Consider the following 26,409-nt stretch of genomic DNA (forward strand, 5'->3'; position numbering starts at 1 on the left):
CTGAAGTTGAGCAGTAACAACATGCTGACCAAGAACTACCGTGTTTTCATAGGAGATAGAGAATGCAGCTCTAGATTTTGGTTATCTTAAACCTTAATCCTTGAGTAAATGCCCCTTTGTTACTTCGTTTGATGGATGGAGCACTCGCTGCAGGAGCTGGTTTTAGGAATGTGAAGCTGAGATAGCCACTTTCCTCTTTATCCAACGGACATATGTTGAAAGAGCATAGATTTGAGTATGAGTAGAGCTTTATTTATAAAAGTACAACACTGAAAGTATTGGTTGACAATGATAAAGGTAATTTTTCATGCAGCAATTGGAAATTTGGAAGGTGGAATTTCTGAACTTAGATGGCTTCTTAATTATGATGAGCACAGCTTATGATAAATCCATTGGTAAGTAAAAAACAAAACAAAACAAACAAACAAACAACAACAAAAGCAAAGCATAGCATCCACTATCCCTAACCTAGCAACCATGACAGCTTGGACACAGCAAACTAGAGAGTATTGGCTACTGGCCTTTGTCCTCCTGGCTGGCTGGGAGTGCTGCTTGTTTCAACAGAAAGCACCATGAGTTTCAAATACTATATGGTACACTGGTAGCCTTGGAGAAACTGAAACTCAAAACTTATGGACTGCACTGCTGTCCATTAGAGAGGACCCCAAAACAAGCTACCTAGGACCCAAAAGCTTTCTCTCCCTGCCCTTGGGTTTTGAGACATTTTGAGACAGGGTTTCTTTGTGTATCCTTGGCTGTCCTGGAACTAGCTTTGTAAAGCAGGCTAGTCTCAAACTCACAGAGATCCATCTGCTTCTGCCTCCTAAATGCTAGGATTAAAGGCTTGCACCACCACCTCCCAGCATAATGCAAAAACTTTTAATAGGAACCACTGTTAAGTGGGGAGTCATATTTAAAGAGTGTATAATGGTTTTATTTGCCAGTTTTTAAAAAAAATAACCAAGTTTATAAAAACATAAAAAAGTTTTCACATCAGATATGATTCTTAAAATATTACCTAAGTATATGGAAGTGCTGCACACCCTGGGGAACTGAAGTCTTCCAAGTGATCACTCCATGCTGCATAAAAAGACTCACACAATTGCAAGCTAACCCAAACTACTGTTACTATCTATAACTAAGTACAAGAAGTCCACAGACATGGTCTCACTGTTCACCTTACAACTAAACTCTTAACATGGAACCATTTGATAAATTTTTGTGTAGTATAAAAAATGCTTAGTTACCTGTAAAGGCCATTAAAGTAGTTTACCCCTATTCAGCACACTATAAAGCTTAACTACTTCAGTATGAACAAAATCACAACAGATTAGATGCAGGATCAGATATGAGACTCAAAGCTGCCTCCAAGTCTAGCAGATGGCTCAGTCAGTAAAGTGTTTGCCATGCAAACATGAAGAACTGGAAGCCTAGCATCTACATAACAGCCTAGGGTGTCCCAGAGCTGAATAGAAGAGATGGGGAGCAGTGAGAGTTGGCTCACTGGCCAGCCAACTTAACAAAATCAAATGAGCTAGAGGTTCAGTGAGAGACCCTGTCTCAAAAACTATGGTGGAAAGCAATAGAGAAACAAAGCCCAACACTGATCTCTGGGCGCGCGCGCGCGCGCGCACACACACACACACACACACACACACACACACACACACGAGTTTTCAGTGAACACAGATTTCAGAAATATTGCAAAAGATATATATTGATTCTTATATTCTTGCAAAAGGTTTTATTCGGAAAATAAAGTCCATTTTATTAGACTGACTCATTTATGTTAAGATGTAATGAACTATTTTGAATTTATAAGTACATAGTTCAGGCTTCTAATCATTAATATGAGAAGTACAAGAAGACACACCTACACAAATGCTCTGTAAAGTCTTCAATAACTTTTAAGAGCACAAAGGGGTCCTGAAGCTTGAGAAATGCTTAAGTAGGTGACATATAGACTCTTTTGAGTTTTATAAACACGTGTGTGAAGGATGGGTGATGAAGTCTGGAAGTATTTTGCCTTTTCAGTTAAGTTTTCATCCTCATCACCTTTGTTTCCTTAAGAATATTACAGAAAAATAGAAAAAGTTATGACATTAACCAAAATTCACGTAGATGAAATTATCAGTAACTGGATTAAATATTAATTAAATTAAATATTAAAATTAAAATATCAGTAACTGGAAATGTTAGAACAGAATAAACAAAATGCTCAGCAAAAAAGTATTAACACGTAATTCTTCAGAAACTTATGTTACCTAATTTGAATGGATATTCAAGGGATATCTCATAAATTGTTTCAATTTCATGATATTTATGTTTTTCCCAAGTTTTAAAAAACATCACAAGATTTTGTTGATAGTCTATACCCATTCAAAAAAATAAAGCAGTCTCTAAAGAATTTAAAAAATAAATGTATTCAAAATTGTTTTAAATTAGTTAATCAAAACCCAAACAATCATAAAAGTCTTTCCGTCTCTGTAGCACCCAGCATCAAGCTCAGGACCTTCAGCACACAGGCAAACTGAGTTCTACCACTGAGCTAGACCTCAACCTGAGCAATACTTTCTAACATATGCTGGAACTTCTATAAGTATCTTTAGAATTTCGATGTCAATTACTTTGAAGATCTGGCAGGGCCAGATCTGTAAGTCTCTAGTCCTATCAGTATTAAACTTTTAAAATAAGAATGCCAATCTTATGTTTTTTGGCTTGCACGACAACCTAAATACCCCTGTCAAATTGCTTGGCTTTTTATCCCTGCTCAACTCATCACACCAACCGTCTGCATAAATAAAGATGCAGGCATCTGCTATATGGCAAATGGTCTCAAGGGCAGATGTTTCCACCCTTGTGTTCATGTCACCCGGGCTGGATACATTATTTGAACAGATGTACACAATCTCAGAGTGTTGTGTCCCACAGTGAAATGTCTCCAACTGCTTTCTATCAGAATACATAACTGCTATTTGCACCTGCATTTATGATAACGATAGAAAGCAGCAGGGGTTCTGACAAAGTGAGACGTGACACTATGAAATATATTTACATGGTTAATTGAAATTCCTGGAGACTATGCCGCCAAGTGGCCACACTGACATTAACATATGCCCAAGTAAACTGTCTGCTTACCGTCCTGATTTTTAATATAGGTACTTCAATAAAATCACTCATAATCTGAATTTACTCATGAGAATATTTTAAAATCTAGTATTTTATCCCAAAATAAAATAAGCTTTCAGCTATGGTCTACACCATTGTTTTAGGCCACCCAGGTCATTTCTACTTGGCGGTTGTACAAGGATATGAAACTAGGTTTGTATGTTTCCCATTTGTCCTTCTGTCAACAGAATAATATACTGATAATGTACAGCCGTGTTTTGCAGAAGTTATTGCATGGAAAAGTCTTGATTTCCAACATTAAACAGTTAACCAAAACCAGCTTGAGAATGTCGTTTGTATTTGGTCGGTAGCATAAAGTGGCACAAAGGTCTAAGAGCAACAGTTAGACCATTTGTTAGGATCAAAATGTATCTATATGAATTTCACATCTTTACAAACAAAATATTGGTAGTGCATAAGGATGATCCCCTCCCCTACTACCCAAGAAGGTCAGGTCACGAATCCGTGTTAATGCAACTAGGGGATACAAGGGCTGGAGGGCCAGAGCACTTGCGATATTTTTCTTTAAAGCTTTCATTAAGCTACAGTACTGTGGTTACTGTTCCAGATGCAAGATCTACTTTACTAACCTGCAATTTAAATGTCCTAACCTTCAGTCATTATACCTGAGTTGTTATCCAAAATAACTTGTTTGTACACGGTGAGTGTGTGTGTGTGTGTGTGTGTGTGTAGGCAAAGGTACCATCCACCTTTTTTTGATATAATTTTTTCTCTCATCCATCTTTTGTGAAACAGGGTCTCTCATTGGTAGGGAGCTGGATAAGTAGGATACACTGGCTGCTGCTGAGTGTGAGCCCCAGGGATCTCCCAGCTCTACCTCCTCAATGCTGGGATTACAACTGCAGACCACCACACCTGGTCTCCCTTTTATACATGGGTTCTTAGGATTCAACTCAGGGACTTTACCCACTGAGGCCTCTGTAAATTATCTTAAGATTTCTATTGTGTTCTAAAGGAATTCACAAGAAGCATTTATAAAGAGCTAATTTTTGTTGAAGGTTCTGTATTCACTAATTTGTCCACATGGTAACATTTATTTGTAACCCCAAATCCAATGTGCATGGCATTTTCTTGCTCATTCACAAACATGTGCAGAGCATGGAAAAATCTGAGCTACATGGCGTTCACTGCTCACAGCTGAGGTCAGGCAAGGTGACACTCTGCCTTCATGTTTCAGCTTTCATGCTATAAATAAGAGTTCTTTTCATGGTCTAAATAGCACCATGGTTTTGTATTTTGTATTTTTTTTCTTGATGAGTCACTATTTAGAATGGCTCTTGAGCACAGTGCTGAAGCAATGCCTCGTGTTCTTAAACACCAGAAAGCTGTAGTGTGCCTTATGAAGAAAGTATGAATGACAGAGAAACCTTTGCGCCAGCACACATCTTTCTGCTGGGTTTGGTGCTATGAATCAACTGCACTAAACTAAGCAATTCCACAGTGAAACATGAAATACAAGGTTATTTGTTGAGTGCTGTGACCGAGGCCCACAGGAAGCTAACTCTGCATCTACAAAGGGTGGTGGTTCAGTGCTGCCTGGGGCGTGTTTTAGAGCAAACTCCAGGCAGCTGCTTGTATCGCAAGCCTTGTGTGCTGCCCCTGCTGAGGACTGCGGTTAGCCAAGGTCACAGAGCACAGACAGAAGAGTGGACTCCAGGGAATGCTTTGCTTTTGTTCACTGGACAGAGAAGAGAGGAGAGGAGGCAGGAGGGAAAAAACATCCTAGAGAGGAGGCTAAGAAAACATTTTTTTTTGGTAGCATGTTAAAAATGTATAGTAGATAATGAGGCAATCAATGACGCTTAGGTAAAACCCTCACAGACCCAAGAGCTGAGCCAACTTTGGCTTTTCTCTACTCCTTGCGCACTACGTCTCTGAAGGCAGTAAATATTTGTTAAAAGCATATTTATTTCCACTGACCTTAGAACTCTAACCAGTTTGGTGTTTCATTAAAAAGCCAAGGTTGAAACGTTTTCACAAGTCTGCTATGATTTACAAACATGCTTGGGGCCCTGAGCATCTCTAACACAATTGAGTATACACATAAGCATCTATTTCTGCCAGTGGACTTTGAACTCTGCCAAGGACAGAGAATTCATCAGGAATGTTATAAACAGTCCAAGATGAGTAACATCTTTTATCTTCACATTTTAAAAAAGAGGCAAATATTGCCCAATTACACCAAGCATTTCTTATTTGAGTTCTAAAATGCTATATTCACAGATATCAAATTGTCTGTAAGATGTATATAGTCATTCATATAAATAAGATATGAGGACATTTATTCTGATACTACTACCCACAGCATTTTATTTTACTTATTTATTAGAATACCATAACTTAGGTCATTATTTACCTTGTAGTCCAGACTGCCCTGGAGTCCACATCTAGCTGACTTTAAACTCCTGATAATCTTCCTGTTTTCACCTTCCCAAGGGCTAAGATTATGGGTGTGAGGCACCACACCTGTCTATTATTTTTAAAAATACTTATATTGATGATGATGATTATGGCGGCGGCAGCAGTGGTAGAGTGTGTGTGTGTGTGTGTGTTTGTGTATACATCAGAGGTTGATGTTGGGAATCTTCCCTAATCAAGTTCTACTTTACTTTCTTTTAAATTTTATTTATTTTATGTGTATGGGTATTTTCTCTGGATATATATGCATATGTACCACATGTATGACTGGTACCCCTGGAAGATTGGAAGATAGTACCAGTTCTACTGGAATTAGAGTTATATATGGTAGTGAGCCACCATGTGGGTGCTTTGTGACTCATTCAAATGCTCTGAAAGGGTAGCGAGTGCTCATAACCACTGAGCCATCTTTCCACCCCCTTAGCCAGCTTCTTTTTGCATGGGTTTTGGAGGTTGAACTGAAGTCAAAATGCATGTGCAGTAAGTACTACACTTTCCTAGGGCCTGAAAAGTATGTTACTATATCAGAAAATCCAGCCTCTAAAAAATTCACATATGGATTCATAAGAAAGACAGTAATGGACCTTGAGAGCTTGTTTGGAGGTTCTAGGAGGGGAGTGCAGCTACTCGTATACCCTTGACCTAAGACCGGTCCTCCTCTATTTGAGGAAGGTCGTGGTGAGGGAGGAAGGGGACAACCGCCTAGCCAGCCAGATAAGCCAAATCAACCCTGGCAATCAATGGGGTGACAGATGTTACAGCCAGATCACCCCAACATCTTGAATTTTGCAGGAAAATGGATGGAGCTAGAAAACATTATTCTGAGTGAAGAATACTCTGCCTCTTGCCTCCCCCCCTTTAGCATGCTCCCAATTTACTCAGGAGATCTTTTTTTTTTTCTATTTCCCATGTAGATTAGATCTATGTAAGTTTCTCTTAGTGTCCTCATTGTTGTCTAAGTTCTCTGGGATTGTGGTTTGTAGGCTGGTTTTCTTTGCTTTATGTTTAAAAATCACCTATGAGTGAGTACATGTGATAATTGTCTTTCTGTGTCTGGGTTACTTCACTCAGAATAATGTTTTCTAGCTCCATCCATTTTCCTGCAAAATTCAAGATGTTATTTTTTTTCTGCTGTGTAGTACTCCATTGTATAAATGTGCCACATTTTCTTTATCCATTCTTAGGTCGAGGGGCATTTAGGTTGTTTCCATGTCCTGGCTATGACAAACAATGCTACTATGAACATAGTTAAGCACATGTCCTTGTGGTATGATTAAGCATCCTTTGGATATATATCCAAAAGTGGTATTACTGGGTCTTGAGGAAGGTTGTTTCCTAATTTTCTGAGAAATCGCCACACTGACATCCAAAGGGGCTGTACCAGCTTGCATTCCCACCAGCAATGGAGGAGTGTTCCCTTTACCCAACAACCTCTCCAGCATAAGTTGTCATCAGTGTGTTTGATCTTGGCCATTCTTACAGGTGTAAGATGGAATCTCAGAGTTATTTTAATTTGCATTTCTCTGATGACTAAGGATGTTGAACATTTTCTTAAGTGTCTTTCTAGTCATTTTAGATTCCTCTGTTAAGAGTTCTTTCTTTAGGTTTGTACTCCATTATTTTTGTTGGATTATTTGTTCTTTTGATGATGATTTCCTGAGTTCTTTGTATATTTTGGAGATCAGACCTCTGTCTGATGTGGGGTTAGTGAAGACCTTTTTCCATTCTGTAGGCTGTCGTTTTGTCTTGTTGACCATGTCCTTTGCTTTACAGAAGCTTTTCAGTTTCAGGAGGATCGATTAATTATTTTTTTCTCTCAGTGTCTGTGCTGCTGGGGTTATATTTAGGAAGTAGTCTCCTGTGACAATGCATTCAAATGCATTTCCCACTTTCTTGTCTATAAGGTTCAGTGTGGCTGGCTTTATGTTGAGGTCTTTGATCCATTTGAACTTGAGTTTTGTGCATGGTGATAGGTATAAATTTATTTTCATCCTTTTACATGTTGATATCCAGTTATGCCAGCATTACTCATTAAATATGCTTTCTTCTTTCCATTTCATATTTTTTGCTTCTTTATCAAAGATTAGGTGTTCAAAGATGTGTGGATTGATATCCGGGTCTTCTATTTGGTTCCATGGGTCCTCCTGTCTGTTCTTATGCCAATACCAGGTTGTATTCAGTACTGTAGCTCTGTAGTAGAGTTTGAAGTCAGGGATTGTTATGCCTCCAGAAGTTTTTATTGTATAGGATTGTTTTGGCTATCCTAGGATTTTTGATTTTCTATATGAAGTTGCATTGAATCTGTAGATTGCTTTTGGTAAGATTGCCATTTTTTACTACGTTAATTCTGCCTACCAAAGAGCATGGGAGCTCTTTCTACTTTCTGGTGTCTTTTTCAATTTCTTTCTTCAAAGATTTAGAGTTCTTGTCATACAAGTTTTCCACTTGTTTGGTCAGAGTTACTCTGAGAAATTTTACACTATTCGTGGCTATTGTGAAGGGTGATCATTTTCTGATTTCTTACAGAAGGGCTACTGATTTTTTTTTTGAGTTAATCTTGTATCCTGCTACATTGCTGAAAGTGTTTTTGAGTTGTAGAAGTTCCTTGATAGAATTGTTGGGAACACTTATATAAACTATCATATCATCAGCAAACAGTGAGAGTTTGACTTCTTCTTTTCCAATTTGTATCCCCCTGATCTCCTTTTGGTATCTTATTGTTCTAGCTAGGACCTCAAGAACTATATTGAATAGATAAGGAGAGAGTGGACAACCTTGTCTTGTTCCTGATTTCAGTGGAATTCCTGGGAATTTCTCTCCATTTAGTTTGATGTTGGCTGTTGGCTTGCTGCATATTGCTTTTATTATGTTCCTTGTATCCCTACTCTCTCCAAAATCGTTATCATGAAAAGTTGTTGTATTTTGTCAAAAGCTTTTCCAGCATCTAATGAGATGATCATGTGGTTTTTATTTTTCAGCTTGTTTATATGGTGGATTACACTGACAGATTTTCGTATGTTGAACCATCCCTGCATCTGTAGGATAATCATGGTGGATGATGGCTCTGATGTGTTCTTGGATTTGATTTGCCAATGTTTTATTTTTGCAACGTTGTTCATGAGTGAGATTGATCTGTAATTTTCTCTCTTAATAATGTTTTTCTGTGGTTTGGGTATCAGGGTAATTGTACTCTCATAAAAAGAGTTTGGCAATGTTCCCTCTGTTCCTATTGTGTGGAATAATTTGAGGAGTATTGGTATTAGTTCTTCTTTGAAAGTCTTGTAGAATTCTGAGCTGAAACCATCTGATCCTGGGCTTTTTTTGGTTGGGAGACTTTTGATGACTGTTTCTATTTCTTCAGCAGTTATAGGTCTGCTTAATTTGCCTATCTGTTCTTGATTTAATTTTGGTAAGTGATATTTATCCAGAAAGTTGTTTATTTCCTTTAAGTTTTCCAATGTTGTGGAGTGCAGGTTTTCAAAATATGATGTGATGATTCTCTGTATTTCCTTCGTGTCTGTTGTTATGTCCCACTTTTCATTTCTGATTTTGTTAATTTGTATATTCTCTCTCTGTCTTTGGTTAGTTTGGATAAAGTTTTGTCTATTTTGTTGATTTTCTTGAAGAACCAGCTCTTTGTTGAATAGGTTCTTTGTATTATTTTCTTTGTTTCTATTTTGTTGATTTCAGCTCTCAATTTGATTATTTCCTGCCGTCTAGTTCTCTTAGATGAGTTTCCTTCTTTTTTGTTCTAAAGTTTTCAGATGTTCTGTTAATTCACTAGTGTAGGATTTTTCCAGCTTCTTTATGTAGGCATTTAGTGCAATGAACTTTCCTCTTAACACTGCATTCATAGTGTCCCATAAATTTGGGTATGTTGTGTGGTCATTTTCATTGAATTTTAGGAAGTCTCTAATTTCTCCCTTTATTTCTTCCTTGACCCACTGATGATTCAGGTGAGCATTGTTTAATTTCCATGTGTTTGTGGGTTTACTGTTGACTTCTAGTTTTATACCATGGTGATCTGATAAGATAAATTGGGTTATTCTAATTTTTTTGTATTTGTTGAGGTTTGGTTTTTTTCTTATCGAGTATGTGGTCAATTTTTGAGAAGGTTCCATGAGGTGCTGAGAAGGTATATTCTTTTCTGTTTGGATGGACTATTCTATAGATGTCTGTTAAGTCCATTTGAGTAATAACATCTGTTAGTTCTCTTATTTCTCTCTTCATTTTTTGTCTGACTGACCTGTCCAGTGGTGAGAGGGGAGTATTGAAGTCTCCCACTATTAGTGTGTGGGGATTAATGTGTGATTTAAGCTTTAGTAGTGTTTCTTTCACATATGAAGGTGTCCTTGTATTTGAGGCATAGATGTTCATCATTGAGATTTCCTATTGATGGATTTTTCCTGTGACTAATATGAAATGACCTTCTTTGTCTCTTTTGACTGATTTTAGTTTGAAGTCTATTTTGTTAGGAATTAGGATAGCTATACCTGCTTGTTTCTTAGGTCCATTTGATTGGTATATTTTTTTCCCAACCCTTTACTCTGAGGTGATGTCTGCCTTTGAGGTTGAGGTGTGTTTCTTGTATGCAGAAGAAGAATGGATTCTGTTTTTGTATCCAGTGTGTTAGCCTGTGCTTTTTTTTTTTTTTTAATACAGAATGTCATTTATTTATTTATTTATTGCTTTTTTTTTTATGTATACAATATTCTGTCTGTGTGTATGCTTGAAGGCCAGAAGAGGGCACCAGACCTCATTACAGATGGTTGTGAGCCACCATGTGGTTGCTGGGAATTGAACTCAGGACCTTTGGAAGAGCAGGCAATGCTCTTAACCTCTGAGCCATCTCTCCAGCCCTAGCCTGTGCTTTTTTATAGGTGAGTTGAGTCCATTTACATTAAGGGTTATTAATGACCAGTGATTACTATCTCCTGTTAATTTAGTTTTCATTGTTGGTGATGTTAATTTGTGCATTTTCCCCTTTGGGATCTGCTGCTATGAGACGATCACAACCAATCTCTAGACTTTTGCCAGGACCTACCCTGCCAACCCTTCACCCAAAGGTACCTTGCATGCCACAGTCAACATTTCCATCCAGCAAGATCTACCCCCACACTACAGGCTTGGACCAGGAGGTATACCCCATATATCAACCCAGAACCTTCTGTCCACCTGACTTCATTCCTCCCAAGCCTTTTCTAACCTTTAGGCCCAACTTGCCTGTATATTCCTTCTTCTACTTCAACCTGCTCTGTCGATATCAGACTCAGAACAAAAGAAATCCACATGCCCAGATTTCTTAATGGAAACTTTGAAAGCCAGAAGAGCCTGAACAATGCACTCCAAGTCCTAAGAAACCAGAATTAACAGCCTAGACTAATATCTGCCATAATTGAAGGAGAAAGAAAAACTTTCCATGATATAAACACTCTAAAACTTTTATTCAACAAACTGAACCTAAAGAAAATAACAAAAAAACCCAAACAAACCAAATTTTGGATTGAAGGGAATGCCAGAGACTATGGAAGAAATATGAAGCCATAATTTGTAAAACACAAAATACCACTGAGAACATAAACAACAGCAACAAAAAGAAAAATCAACAATATGGAGAAGGCAATTAACAAATGCATTTCAACAACTTCAAATATCAATGTTCTTAATTTTATAATCAAAAGACATAGGCTGATTGAAGGGATCAAGAAACAAAATCCATCTGTAGCCTGCCTACAAGAAACATATCTTAGCTTAAAGAAAACAAGGCTTTAGAGTAAAAAGATGGACAAAAATACTCCCATCAAATAGTTTGGAAAGAAAATGGCCCCCAAAGGGACTAGCACTATTAGGAGGTGTGGCCTTGTTGTAGTAGGTGTGATCTCGTTGAAGGAAGTGCATCACTGTGGGGGCGGGCTTTGAGATCTTTTTCTGAAGCTGCCCTCAGGGTGAAAGCCAGTCAACTTCCTGTAGCCTGCAAGATGGAGCACTCTCAGTTCATGCCTTCATAATCAAATCACTGTAAGTGAGCCACCCCAAATAAATGTTTTCTTTATAAGAGTTGCTGTGGTCATGGTGTCTTTTATATCAATAAGATCCTAGCTAAGACAACCAGGTAGAAAGCAGGCATCTCTATCCCAATATCTGACAAAATAGTCTTCAAGCTAAAAATTAACGGAAAAGACAAAGAGGGACAATTCATTGTAATCAATAGAACAGTTAACCAAGGAATACCACAAAGTCACATAGGACAACAAACCTCACATCAGAGATTTACTGAGAAAGACACAAGAGGGTGGCAGCCTCTGCTCAGGAGAGAAGCAGCAAAGAACTGAATAGGACATAGGCTTTATATAGTTTCTTGGGGGCAGAGCTTTCCAAGGTAGCCTGGGATTGCTGGTATTTTGTGGTCTAATCTTGGGCCACCTGTGTCTTAAGGAGCCGGGTCTGGCCATTTTGGACATAAGAATATTCTGAGGGCAGGGGGTGGAGTCTGGAGGTCCTTAGGGGCAGGGCCTGGGCACTGGCTTATATTCCCCCCTTTTTGTTTGCTATTGATAAACTATCAGGGGTCAGGAAAGGGGGGCAATGCTATCATTAGCCTGCTGAATGGGGGCATTGAAGTCCTTAGGGCAAACAGATCTTCACTGTTAGGGTATAATCTGAGTTGCAGGCCTCTGGCTCCATAGTCAGTAATCTTGTAATAGCAAGTGATTAAAATTTAATTAGAAATTAAAAAATTTAATTAGAAATCTTTTGGATCTTTTGTTGAAGAAAGCTAGACAAGAGGTTTAAAAGGTAGGGTGTGACTAGTAGGATTAAGAAAAGGAGGAGAAGGATGATTAAGTACAGTAGAATCCAATTCCATATTGGTCTTTCAATGAGCCACTGACCAGAGGCATCGAGCTGTTTCTTACATTTTTGGAGATCCATCTGGAGCTGTCGGATCTTATCTTTTACTATATCTGACTAGTAGACATAAAAACAACATTCCTCCCAGAAGAAGAGACAAAGATCACCCTTTCTACTGTTAGTAACTGTAATCCTCGTAGATTTTGTAGTCCTATGGTGGTCAGTGAGTCTATTTGGTCCTGAAGGGTTAAGGATAGTCTGAGCCACCTGTTGGAGATCCTATATGAACTTAGTAGAGAACTGATGGTAAACAGCCAGGGAAGTAGTTCTGACATTGCAGTGGTGACTCAGGCAGTTACACCCAGGAATTCAGGAAAAGGTAGGACCTGGACTGCTTATTTGTCATGCCATACCACTATAAACTCTATGATGGGAACTGGCAAGGGTTGGCCCTGACCACCCAGTTGGTAGGTAGCAGTAAACTTGAATGCTGCCAATGACCAAGGCACTGTGAATATTTGGACATAAGGGCTGGGTGGCAGTGCTCAGGGTCAAAGTACTATTTATTATGGATCAAGAAATTCAGTATGTGAATCCAGCCCATAAGGTATGTCCCTGAGGAGTCAAATCAGATACAGTTTGACTTAAAGCAGTCTGTGATACTGAAGAGATAGATGTAGAAGAGATAAGGGATGATAGGGATATTTGGCTTAGGAATGAGCTGAGAGACAGTAGGGACAAGTTGTAGAGGCCCAGAAGGACTTGCTTAAGGAAGCTACAGGACTTAGCAGGCAGCTCCTAGGGGGAGGAGGCAAAGAAACAGGGAGGGCTCCAATAGAGAGAGAAGAGCAAGTGTCATAGTAACTACAGAGTTTCCCATGTGCTGGAACTCTGGAGGGTTTAACAGGCTCCAAGAGCCAGAAAAAAAAAGATACTTACTAAGTAGGCAAAGAGATAGAAAATTATAGCAAGTGGAGGGAAGAAACGGCTGAAGAGGTAGGTTCTAGAATTTGCAACCAATTACAATGGATGGATGAAGCCAACAGAAACAAATGATTTGTACACACCTTAAGAGAGTTAAATCAGCAACTTGAGACAGTTTGAAATGCTGAGACATAGGCATGGTTGAAGATTAAGTGTGACATCCTCTACCAATGCTACCTTAAGAGAGAGAATTCAGGAGGGCAGTAGTTCTTGGAGACCCTTGTACCTTAGAAAATAGAAAAGGGGGTGAAAAGAGAAAACAGTGGTGGGTGACCTGAGGGTCCACCTTTTATTTGCGTATGAGAAGCTCAGCTGCAGCTAGAACATGCAGGCCAGGTGCCCATCCTTGGATAGTATAGTCTAATTTCTTCAATAAATATGTAACGGGTACAAAGGAAGGTTCCAATTGGTGACTCAAGATCCTGAGCACATATCCCTTCCTTTTCTCTAACACAGAAAGAGAGAATGGGCAAGTTAAGTCCAGAAGATATAGTGTGGTGGCCTGAAGGAGGCCTTGTTGAAGCTTACAAAAGGGCTTGGTAATTGGCACGGGGTGGGGGGTTCATGTGAGGGACCAAGGGTCAGCACATGTAAGGGGTAGGTGAGATAAAAAAAGAAGGAATCCAAAAGTCAGCCATCCCTAGAAAGCATAGAATTTCATCATTGGAGGTAGGAACTGAAAGCGACTGGTTAGAGGTTTCCTATCTAGGGCAATGGCCTTGTGAGTTGGAGTGACAGCTAATTCCAAATAAGTTACCTAAGGAGTGGACAGTTGGGCCTTAGAAGGTGATCCCTATTATCCCCGGATGGACAGAAAGTTTAATAAGGTAGAGGTATATGCCTGGCTAATTTGAGGGAACAGACTACAAAGGAGAACATTATCTATGTATTGTATAAATTTGGATTTAGGAAGAGACAAAGAATAAGTAGGAGGCCAGAACCTGGCCAAATAGATTTGGGCTGTCCTGGAATTGCTGGGGTATGACAGACCAAGTGAGTTGGGTAGAAATTGTGGTGGTTGGGTCAAGGAAGCCCGGACCTGTCAGTTGTCTACGGCCAGACCTAGGAGGTTGGCTGGAGGGCAATTTATGCTTGATGTCCTTATACTGTGAGGAACACAGGGGCAGTGAGCAGCCCAATGTCCCCCACTTGATGACATCTTGGACATGCCAAAGTGGTTTAGAAAGGCTCAGGCAAGCCCAGTGACTTTCCTAACCACATCTGAGGCATGAATCTGGAGGTTGTTGGGTTTTGGAAGGCAAGGGAGCCTAGGCAGTTGCTATGGCCAACTAAAAGACCTTAGCTAGGAGCAGGTATTTTTGTTTTCAGGCCCTTTTCACCTCTCCCACGGTACACCTTGATAGCCACTGCTAAGATTTTTACCTGTGGAGTTAGGGACTTCCTCTCTAGATATTTAAGTTTAGCCTCAATGTCAGAGAAATTCTGGGAGGAGAGCTTTAAGGGCAGGCTTACAGAGACAAGTTTGGAGCAAGTTGTTTGGACTTTATCTGTATGTGCTCCAGCTTAGTCCCAGACCTGTCTGTGCTCCTTGGGGGGTGGGGTTGGTGAGAATCATATAAATGCCATGGAAAGTAAGCTTGGTAAGATTGGGTAATATAGTGAAATTCTTTAATAAAGGTGGAAAATTAGTAGTATAGAACCCCAATCAAACATTTGAGAGTGTCTGTTTAATGAGTAGGTGACTTCTACCTTGACTAAGCCATTCACTCTGCAAAGAGAGAACCATTACTAGTTTAGGCTGTGGTGGTAGGGGGAAAGGGGGTGCCATGGTGGAGTGGGAGTGAGTAACAGGAGGACTAAGGGCTGCCAGTAGGTTGAAAGGTGGGAACCTGAGAGGCTTTGATGGAGGAAGGTCATTGGCTAATAAAGAAACTGCCTTGGCCCATCTGATAGGGCAGAATTTAGATAGGTGGCATAAACAGAACAGAATGCTGGGAGGAAGAGGAAGTGAGCTCAGAAATCATGCAGCTCCTCTTAGGGCCAGATGTGATGAAGCAAGCCGCCAGGTCAGACATGCTGAATCTTTCCCGGTAAGCACACCTAGTGGTGCTACGCAGATTATTAGAAATGGACTAAATTAATATGTGAGAATTAGCCTGGAAGAGGCTAGATATAATGGGCCAGGCAGTGTTTAAACAAATACAGTTTGTGTGTTGTTATTTCAGGGCATAAGCTAGCCAAGTGGCTGGGAGCTGGGTGGCAGGAAGCGGTCCGCAGCTCCCTTAACAAGACTTGATTTGACTGGTTCATTTCTGAGGAGGAACAAAGGGAACCTAAAGAGGCCTGAGACTGTGAGTTGAGGCCAATAAGGAGGCTCATTAGAGTGATCGATAATAGTGGTGGAATCATTTGGTTTGGGCTTCATAGCTACAAGGATTTTTCTTCCTGGTTTATACTATGTGGTTACTTTTAATCAAGAAGGGAGTGAAGTCACATGGCAAAAAATCCATCTTTTCCAACTGTAGCAGAGATGGCTATCAGCAACGTGGCTATCTCTATCCAGATTGGGGGGGGGGGGTACAACACCAAAAATGGTGGCAAGCCGCATGTTTCCTTTAAGATCACTTATGCATAGATTTTTAACTATCAACCCTGGTGTGACAAGTTTTAAGTTAATCCTTTTGTTACAAATTTTATAGATTTTTAATCATACCCAAAATGTCTACAAATCTTGAGATACAGATAATTTACACAATGGTCTTACAAATCTTGAGATAAGACTTTTACCTTAGCAAAAGTTTTAGAGAGTTAGACTAAAACCAAGAGAGCATGAGTAGCAATGGTCCCCACTGGGAATAGTCTGCCTTTTATTTTGTTTGTCTTTCCTTTCTCTGTAACAAAGTCAGGTGACTTGCCTGATACGGGACACACATTTCAGAGGAAACCTTTTAACAAGCATGCTTGGGTCTAGAGAATGGGGAAGCACACCCACCTTCACAGCCAGCTTTTAATTGAAGTGGAACAGCATAAAAAAACAGTCTAATAGCCTGATGTAGTGACTCAGCACTTAGAACCAGGGCTTTCAATGAGGTCTGAAGACATGTCATAAGGTGATGAAAAACTGAGGTCTGTAATGAGCTCAACCATGAGAAAGAGTTGGAGAATAGAGTCACAAAAGCCAAGGGCCTACAGAAGCTGTGGGATTATGGCAGCTTCGAAGGGAAGGTAGGAGAAGAAGCAGGAAAGGGGTGCACAGCCCAACTGGGCCTAAGTAAACTACACGGTTCTATCTCTAAGGATGGGGTAATAGGATCAGATGAAGAGGGTCAGCCACAGCCTTAAAGATCATGGCTGGGGGTACCTCTGACTCCAAGAGTTCCAGAGGGTTGCAGACTCAGAGAAGCATTTACAATGACCAAAGGAGAAACTTACCAAATTGCTGCTGGTGGGTAGAGTGTCAAACAATCAGTAAATCAGCATGCGAGTCTATTGTGGGTGGACTAAAGATGAAGGATAAGACCCCAGTGTGGTTCACACCCTGAGGGGGAGCACAAGCACCAGGAGATCCTATCTGAGTTACAACACCAATGTAAGTGCTACATCTCTGAGGGCAAAGGCATGCTGGCAGTCAAGAGCCGAGGAGTACCCCAAAGTCATGCTGAGCAACAAACTTCACATAAGATATTTTTGGAAAAGACACAATATGGTGACTGACTCTGCAAAGAGCTGAGCAGAAGGCAGGTTTTATATAGAGTTTCTCAGAGCCAGAGTTTCCAGGGTGGCTGAGCTTAGGAACTGGTGGGCTTTGTGATCTGATCTTGACCTTTTTACTCTGTAGGGTAGAGCTTGTTTGTCTGTGTCTTAAGGGGCTGGGTCTGGCCATTATGGCCATTATAGGGTTCTGTAGGCAGAGCCTGGTAGTTGAAGGTCCTCAGTTGCAGGGCCTTGCTACCTTCTTGCCTTGAGGTGCTTATAAACACATCTCGAGCAAATATATAAACTCATAGAGATTAAACAGTTCATTACTGAATGATGAATGGGGCAAAGAAATCAAGAAAGAAATAAAAAGTTTCCTGAAACTAAATGAAATGAAAACACAGTACTCAAAACCACTGAAAACAGTCCTATGAGGAAAATTTATAGTGCCTACATTTAAAAACAAACAAAACACAGAAAAATCACAAAAAAGTGGTTTGATGGTGCAACTCAAAAATTTGAAAAAAAAAAGAACAAACCAAATCAAAACTCAGTGGACAGCAAGATATATTAAAAATCAGAACAGAAATTAATGAAATAGAAACAAAGAAAATAATACAAAGAAGCAATAATTTTCAGATCTGGTTCTTTGTGACGATAAACAAGATTGACATACCCTTGGTCCAACTAAGTAAAAGAAAGAGACAGGACCAAAAATGAACAGGGAAACATTATAACAATCACCAAAGATATTCTGAATATCATAAGAGAATGCTTTAAAAACCTATACTCTGAAAAATCTAAAAGAAATGCATGAACTTATAGATTCCGCAAAACTACCAAAATTAAACCAAGAAGTTAACAACCTAAACATACCCATAACAAGTGAGGAGATTAAAGATGTAGTAAAAAGCTTTCCAGCTTTAATAAGACTAGGACTAGATAGATTCACAGCAGAATTCTACCAGACTTTCAAGGAAGACCTATAGCAAAGCAAAAAACAAAAAACCAGGCAAAGACAAACAAAAATGAAAATGCCAATGTCAATGGTGAACATAGACTCAAAACTGCTCAATAAAATACTTACAAACATATATCAAAAAGATTATACACGATGACTAAGTTGGTTTTAGCCATGAAATGCAGGGATGTTTCTACATATACAAATTTATAAATATAATACAATAAATAAATGTACTTAAAGCCACAAATCACATAATCATCTTAACAGACTCAGAAAAACAAAGATGTCTGGGGAATAAGGAATCATATAAGTCAAAAGCAATCATACTACTAACTACTTACTTAAAGAACTATAATACATGTAATTATTTCTATAAATATATCTATGAAGTTTTAATGAACTTTATTCATCTGTACTGAAAATGTTCCCTTTAAAAGCCAAAGAAAACCTAACAAAAACCGAGGACCATACATGAAATGAACTTATTTTTGAGTTCTTAGCTAGGACTGTCCAAGAGATTCCTTAAATACACGGCCTATTGTTATTGTCTTTGGTTGCTACCCCTAGAGGTAGAAAGTAATTCCTGACTGCTGCAGACACCATGTACTTCAGAAACAGGGCCCAGAGACCTCTGAGTTGAAAATGACCTGAATGACTCTTCCCTGAGGACTATTTTCATGGTATCAGATAGTACCAGGGAAGTTCCCAGAGAGAAAACCAACAGTCCTATACAGCTATGACACTTATGAACCACATTAAGGGCCAGCATGTCACAATAACCTTATGGGTGCAGCAGTGACATTCATACCTTGGCAGTAACCAATAGCTCTCGAATTGAACTTAAGACCTGCTCAGCAGGGGGGAAACCATGCCTGTTCCTGGAAACCTAGACAACTATACAGTGCTAGTGAACCATAGATATTGGAAGAGAACCTACACCCACTACTTTACTAAACCAGTATAATCCCTAGCAACCATCTAAGCATTAGTCTTAGTAAGTACAGTCAAAGATAAGTGTAGTCTTCACTCCTCATCAAGGAAACTTTAGCTATCAAAGCCCACTACAGAAAACTACAGTCAATCAAAATGCAAGAGCTGTGGTGCCCAGTTCCAATGAATACATCTACAAACATTCTTACACCTAAAGTACAAGGAACACTGTGGAAGGATTGTAGAACATTAGTACAAGAAGAGGGTGTGGAAAGATGTAAGAACCAAAGTATAAGGGAGTTTACTGAGACTGTGTCTTCTAGTAATTGTCAGAAGCTACACCCATAAAGTCTCACCAACATGACCATGCAAACATGAGCTAAACAGGCACAAGAGTGGCAGCACGGCAGTGGCACACACCTTTAATCCCAGCACTCAGAAATAAGAGGCAGGCAGATCTCTGTGAGTTCGAGGCCAGCCTGGTCTACAAGAGCTAGTTCCGAGACAGGGTCCAAACCTACAGAGAAACCCTGTTTTGAAAAACCAAAACCAAAACCAAAAACAAAAAAACCAACAAAAAAACTCTAAAAGCCATAGACAAGCCAAAGTGGGAGAAAAGTCTTCCACATGAAAAAGCAGATCATTTGTCCAATACCAAATGGTCAGCCCTCAATTTGCACATATAAATATTATACAGACAGAGGTTATATTTTGGAACATATATATAAATGGATATAATTAATGAAAAAAGAGGCCATGAATTTAAAAGATATCAAGAAGGGGTATATGGAAGACTTTGGAGGGAAGAAAGGAAAGGGAAAAATGATTTAAGTATTTTATAATCTCAAAATAAAAGAAGTAATTTTAAAATTATGGTATATATATTATAGATTTCATCAAAGAAAATTAATTTTTCTCATAGATTTCATTTTGAATGGTATGAGACAAAACAGGGGTAATTATATAAGCAAACATCATCTCTTTGTGTGTGTATGAATATAAATATGTATGAGGCATGAATGCAACACTTATTAAGATACCTGGGTCATTCTGCCACTGAAGCCACACCCTTAATCCCATTGACATATATTACCTCCAGCTAACTGGCAGTGGTGGGTTGGCCTCTCAGTTTTGCATGGAATGAGTTGGCTTTGCTCTAGGGGCCTTTCAGCCTAGGAAAGGAGACAGATCCTTATCATGTCCTGGTAACCTGGGAATCCATAGTCACTAGATTAATTTACCAAAGGAAATGAACATTTGTATATAATTGGAGGTTTTGATTTTAATTCTAGGAAATATGTCACCTCATGACTAGAGAGTGGAGACATAAATATATCAACTGAAATTGCCTGCAGCATGGCTTCTCTTACCTTCATCTTTTGGTGGTACTGATGAAGAATTCCGCATTATGATGTATATGATTCGAACAGTAACTTTCTAAAATATTCAAGAATAAAGAATGATTAGAAAGTGGTTGATACCATGTTAATACACAATAAAATTATAAAAGTTTTTGAACAATGTTTTCCTATTTATAACTTTAATGAGTGGTAAGAAATGGGTTTTAAGCTATTAATGATTGCTGCATGCATTTTCTGTTCATTTTTCTATGGATAGGATTTTCTCAATTACTCTGGGCTGGACTTGGGAAGAGATGCTGTGATGCTGTATGAGTGGCTACCTGCATCTCTGCTCTTGTAGTCAAACAGAAGAAGAGTCACTGAAAATGTTCCACCTGATAACTAGATTTCAAATATATTGTTTAAACAATAATTACTAAAATAAATTATAAATACAGACAATACTAAAATTCTAAATACCAAACACTAAAATGCTGTGGGATATTGCTTTTGTACACTGTAAAGACTTGTTTGTCACTTGTACTGATTTAATAAAACACTGATTGGCCAGTAGCCAGGCAGAAAGTATAGGCGGGGCACCAGGCTAAGAGAATGCTAGGAAGAGGAAAGGCAGAGATGCAGTCACCAGCTAGATACAGAGAAAGCAAGATAAGAATGCCTACTGAGAAAAGGTATGAAGCCACATGGGTAAACATAGACAAGAAATATGAGTTAATTTAAGTTGTAAGAGCTAGTTGATAATAAGCTTGAGCTAATAGGCCAAACAGTATTGTAATTAATACAGTTTCTGTGTGATTATTTGGGTTTGAGGGGCCAGAAAGTGAAAATGCAGTTTCCGTTTACACTAAAACAAACACTAAGACATAAATCACAAGCTGCAAGAGTAACATAAGTCTAAAATAATCACTTGATAGAATAAAGCCTTATCAATGTAAAAGGAGTATGCAACCTATGAAGGACACAAGAAATGCTGATATAATCGTACTAAAAGACAGATGCTAGTATTATTGTCAAAAAGGAAAGCACAGCCGGGCGGTGGTGGCGCACACCTTTAATCCCAGCACTCGGGAGGCAGGCGGATCTCTGGGAGTTCGAGGCCAGCCTGGTCTACGAGAGCTAGTTCCGGGACGGGCACCAAAGCTACAGAGAAACCCTGTCTCGAAAAACAAACAAAAAAAACCACAAAAACCAAACCAAAATAAAACAAAAAAAAAGGAATGCACATGGTGGCAAATTTATACATGTGTCTATATTGTGCTTGGTCATGGAATTGTAAGTTTCCCTTTTTAGATTAGAAGTTTCCAAGCTGTCTACGTATTGACCAGCAACTCAGTATTCACAAGGCTTGGTACTGGGAAAACCTCAGAGACTGAAAGTCAAGTCTTCCAATGTGATAGTTGCATATAATCCATACATATTCTCTTAGCTAATTTAGGTTAGCCCACTATTTGGGTACAATGTAAATGCTATATAAACAAATGCCTTTATTTGGGTGTATCCAAATGAGGGCTAGCTATGAATATGATCAAACACATTTGTAGATGAAAGAGTCAAGTCACAATATCAAAAGTTTGGTCACCCTGCTTGTTTAGGGAATAATGAAAATAAAAAGTCACTACAATTCTGTATAGATGCATGCTTAACTAATAATAGTCAATTAATTAGTTAACTAATTAATTAATTAGAGACAGGTTTTTACTTTGTAGCTCAGCCTGGCCTGGAACTCAGAGTAATGTTCCTGTCTCAGTCTCACAAGTATAAACAACATTCTCAGCTATAAATGCAGCGTAAAAAAATATATTTTTGAAGCAAAGTATGGTAGCATATGCCTGTAAATCCTGGAAGCAAGGGGAAGAGGAATTCAAAAACAGCCTGGTCTACATGACAACTGTTGTAGTAGGAGTGGCGGGGCTGCGTCCCCGGCACCCGGCCGCCCCCACGGCTAGCTTTACCCGAAATAATTACACGGAAACTGTATTCTTTTAAATACCGCTTGGCCCATTTCTATCTAGCCTCTTCTAGGCTAGCTCTCGCATCTGGACTAGCCCATTTCTAATAATCTGCTGTAGCCCACGAGCTGGCTTACCAGGAATGATCTTAACCTGCGTCTCTCTGGAGTGGGAAAATCATGGCGATTCCTGACTCAGCTTCTTTCTCCCAGCCTTCTGTTCTGTTTACTCCACCCACCTAAGGGTGGGCCTATCAAATGGGCCTAGCAGTTTCTTTATTGCTTAACCAATGAAATCAACAGATTGATATATGACACTCCTACGTCACTTCCCCTTTTTCTGTTTAAACAAAAAAAAAAGGAAGGCTTTAACTTTAACATAGTAAAATTACATATAGCAAAACAGTTATCAAGCAAGAATTACAGTTACAATATTTATATCTACTTTATCTTTTATCATAACTAAGGAAAACTGTAACTATCTATTCATTCTTCAACTCCATCAAAGACTCCAGAAGGATATAATACTACCTAAGTAAACAAGAAATAAGAAAACTCTAGAAATGACAGAGACATCTCGCTGCCTGGACAGTCATCCAAAGTTCTTTTGTACCATTGGGGCATATCCATCTTCAGCCTTCAGGCCCATAGTATCCAGAAGACATTTTCATCAAGCAGGAAATTCCAAAGACAGTTCAGTCACTTTCTGCTGTATCCTGCAGAATGTCTCGCAGACTCTTTCATGAGTCAGGAACCCCGAAAGACCGTCTCACCTTTAGGCAAGTTTAGCAGTCCTCTCTCTGCGGGTTCTTTGTGTCCAGTTTATGCATCAGTCCAGGCAAGAGCAGTTTCTTGCCCAAATGGCTATCAAGCTCCATAAGGATCCTCTTCGATGCCCATCTTCCTCTTGAAGTAGCTGGTGCTGCCAGGAGCAGACGTGTTTCTTTGTCGTGAAAAGCCCTAAGTTATTAAAACATTTAAAATGCCATATTCTGCAGTCTTTGAAAGATATGAAGAATACCTATCTGAAATATATCTTTATATATCTAGAAAATATAACTAACATGACTACAAGCTTGACTATTACTGATGATTATCCATTAACCTATATTTCTTAATTATACATTACATTTTTTAATGAACTACACAATCACAATACCTTAATCGAGAGCAGAAATACATATACATATAGCAAAATTGACCTTAAAACCCACATCAATGCAATTTACTCATACCTATATCATTTCCCCCTTTAAATGTAAAAGAACATTTATAAACAATATTTTGGGAACATGGGTGCAGTTTTTTCTCTCCAAACTGCTTCCTGCTGAATGAGGGCGTCGTTAATTAAGTCTTTTATGGTATAACCTGTGTGCCAGGGTCATCTCAGTTGGAAGTTGAGTGAAGTAATTTTTTGAGGGTGTTCACAACAACCTTTCAGGAGGGCGTGGTCTATCATACCAAATTGGAATAGAAGAAATCCACAGGGTCTGGTCCTCTGTGAAAACAAAAGAAGACCCTCTCCAAAGCATCATATCCTTAGACCCAAATTTTGAAATCGTAATACCCTTATATCCATTCTGGTTTAGCTTGGCAGCCCATGTAATGAAATGTGTCTCTGTACTTAGCCCCTTCACAGTCAAAAATTTTAAAGAAAACACAATGTACATAATCCAGACTCTCTGTGAATTTTCCATTTTTACGTGGCTTATTTTTCTTTATTTCTTTTAATCTCTTAACTATCTGTCCTCTGTCTCTTTAAAGACTTTACCTTTTTTTTTTTAAAACCATTAACTTTATTCTCTATATTCTTTTTCTTCTCTCTCTCAAGCCTACGTACATTCATCCAACAGTGTGGTCTTTTATGTCTGAATATGTTTTATTGTGAATCTGTAACATTTTTTTACTATCCAGGAGCATTTCTTAAAATGTTAAAGCACTTCTTAAAAACTTAAGTTGCACCATGTAGGGGTAATACAGTAGTGCCTGAAATGGAAAATGTACTGTTGTTATTTTGAGAAAGGGTATTACTATTTAGTTGTGGCTGGTCTAGAACTTACTACATAGAGCACACTGGCCTTGAACTCACAGAGATATGTTTTTGCCTTCCAAGTGCTGGAATTAAAGGCATGTGACATGGGTCACAATCCTTATTTAGAGGATGTAAAATGCAGATTTAAAAAGGTGACTGTGTTTGAATAAAAAAGACAAAATCTTTGGAAAAATATTAACCAATAATTTTATAAGCTTTTAAGTACAGATGCTTTTCTAAGAAATATCAACAACAAAAACCATTGAGTTCAAGACTGATGAAACTTTATACTGTGCAAAAAAACAAAATTGAGTACAATTAAAAGGCACAATTTTCACTTTTCATCAAGACAGAGTAGCAGAGATCAAAATTATCCTTCTACATAAAGCAATAAAAATAAGAATGAAACAGATAATTGAATCTTTCAAAAACACCAAAAATTAGTTCATAAAAATAGATCCCAATGAGGCTGGAGAGAAGGCTCAGATGTTTAGAGCACTGTTTGATCTCCCAGAGGGTTTGGGTTGATTCCCAGCCCTAATGTGGCAGGTCACAACTGTCTCTAACTCCAGTTGCAGAGAATCTGATGCCCTTTTCTGGCTTCCACAGGCACCAGACATGTGAGTGGTATGCAAACAGACAAAACACATATACAAATAAAATAAAAAAAATTCTTTAAAACAATACCCAAAATAACTGATCCCAAAGAGACAGGAAACCACAGGAGTTGGATAACTATGATGCAGGAGGCAGGGGCTTGATTCTGGGTATAATGGAGAAAAGAGAGTCTCCATTGTGTTTCTCTTAACTTACAATTATTATTTTTTATTATAACATAATTAAGATACATTTTCTAATTGAGCTATATATTTTTCTCTGCTCCCCTCCCTTCTTCTCTCCTCCCTTTCAGCCTTCTCCCATAGTAACCATGCTCCCAATTTATTCAAAAGATCTTGTCTTTTTCTACTTCCCATGTAGATTAGATCCATGTATTTCTCTTTTAAGGTACTCTTTGTTGCCTAGGTTCTCTGGGATTGTGACTTGTAGGTTGGTTTTTCTGTTTTTGTTTGTTTTGTTTTATGTCTAAAAGCCATTTAAGAATGAGTAATATGATATTTGTCTTTCTGGGTCTGGGTTACCTTACTCAGTATGATGTTTTCTAGTTACATCCATTTGTCTACAAATGGATGTAAATGTATGTTTTCCTTATCCATTCTTCCATCAAAGGACATTTAGATTGTTTCCAGGTTCTGGATATGACAAACAATGCTGCTATGAACATAGTTGAGCACATGTCCATATAGTATGGTTGAACACCCTTTGAGTATATATCCAAAAGTGGTATTGCTGGGTCTTGAGGAAGGTTATTTCCTAATTTTCTGAGAAATAGCCATATTGATATCCAAAGGGGGCTGTACCAGTTTGCATACCCACCAGCAATGGAGGAGTGTTCCCTTTACCCCACATCCTCTCCAGGATAAGTTTGATAAGTTTTTGATCTTGGTCTTTCTTACGGGTATAAGATGGAATCTCAGAGTTGTTTTGATTTGCATTTCTCTGATGGCTAAGAATATTGAGCATTTTCTTAAGGGTCTTTCAGCCATTTTAGATTTCTCTGTTGAAAATTCTCTGTTTAGGTCTATACCCTTTTTTTTAATTAAATTATTTGTTCTTTTGATGACCAATTTCTTAAGTTCTTTGTATATTTTGGAGATTAGCCCGCTGTCCAATATGGGGTTGGAGAAGATCTTTTCCCATTTTTTTGGCTGCAATTTGTCTTGTTGACTGTGTCCTTTGCTTTACAGAAGTTTCTCAGTTTCATGAGGTCCCATTTATTAATTGTTTCTCTCAGTGTCTAAGCTATTGAAGTTATATTTAGGAAGTAGTCTCCTGTGCCAATATGTTCAAGTGTACTTTCCACTTTCTCTTCTATGAGGTTCAGCGTGGTTGGTTTTATGTTGAGGTCTTAGATCCATCTGAACTTTAGTTTTGTGTATGGCAATATAGATCTATTTTCATTCTTCTACATGTTGACATCCAGTTATGCTAGCACCATTTGTTGAATATGCTTTCTTTT

General features: G+C 38.7%; 1 protein-coding gene across 8 annotated transcripts in view; it reads right to left on the reverse strand.

Annotated features, from left to right (window-relative positions):
• The window catches only part of Znf438 (zinc finger protein 438), a 145,433-nt gene that overhangs the window by 16,607 nt on the left and 102,417 nt on the right, over positions 1-26,409 (reverse strand). For 6 of the 8 annotated variants that reach the window (XM_075970728.1, XM_075970734.1, XM_075970731.1 and 3 more), the window contains one exon: positions 20,362-20,428. In XM_075970728.1, the coding sequence (XP_075826843.1) occupies positions 20,362-20,398 (37 nt within the window). In that variant the 5' untranslated portion in view covers positions 20,399-20,428. Of the gene's footprint in view, positions 1-20,361; positions 20,429-23,073; positions 23,261-26,409 lie in introns of all 8 variants that reach the window. The other 2 variants (XM_075970733.1, XM_075970736.1) reach the window with 1 other exon arrangement.

This window comes from Microtus pennsylvanicus, chromosome 4 (genome assembly GCF_037038515.1).
Source record: "Microtus pennsylvanicus isolate mMicPen1 chromosome 4, mMicPen1.hap1, whole genome shotgun sequence".
NCBI lineage: Eukaryota > Metazoa > Chordata > Mammalia > Rodentia > Cricetidae > Microtus > Microtus pennsylvanicus.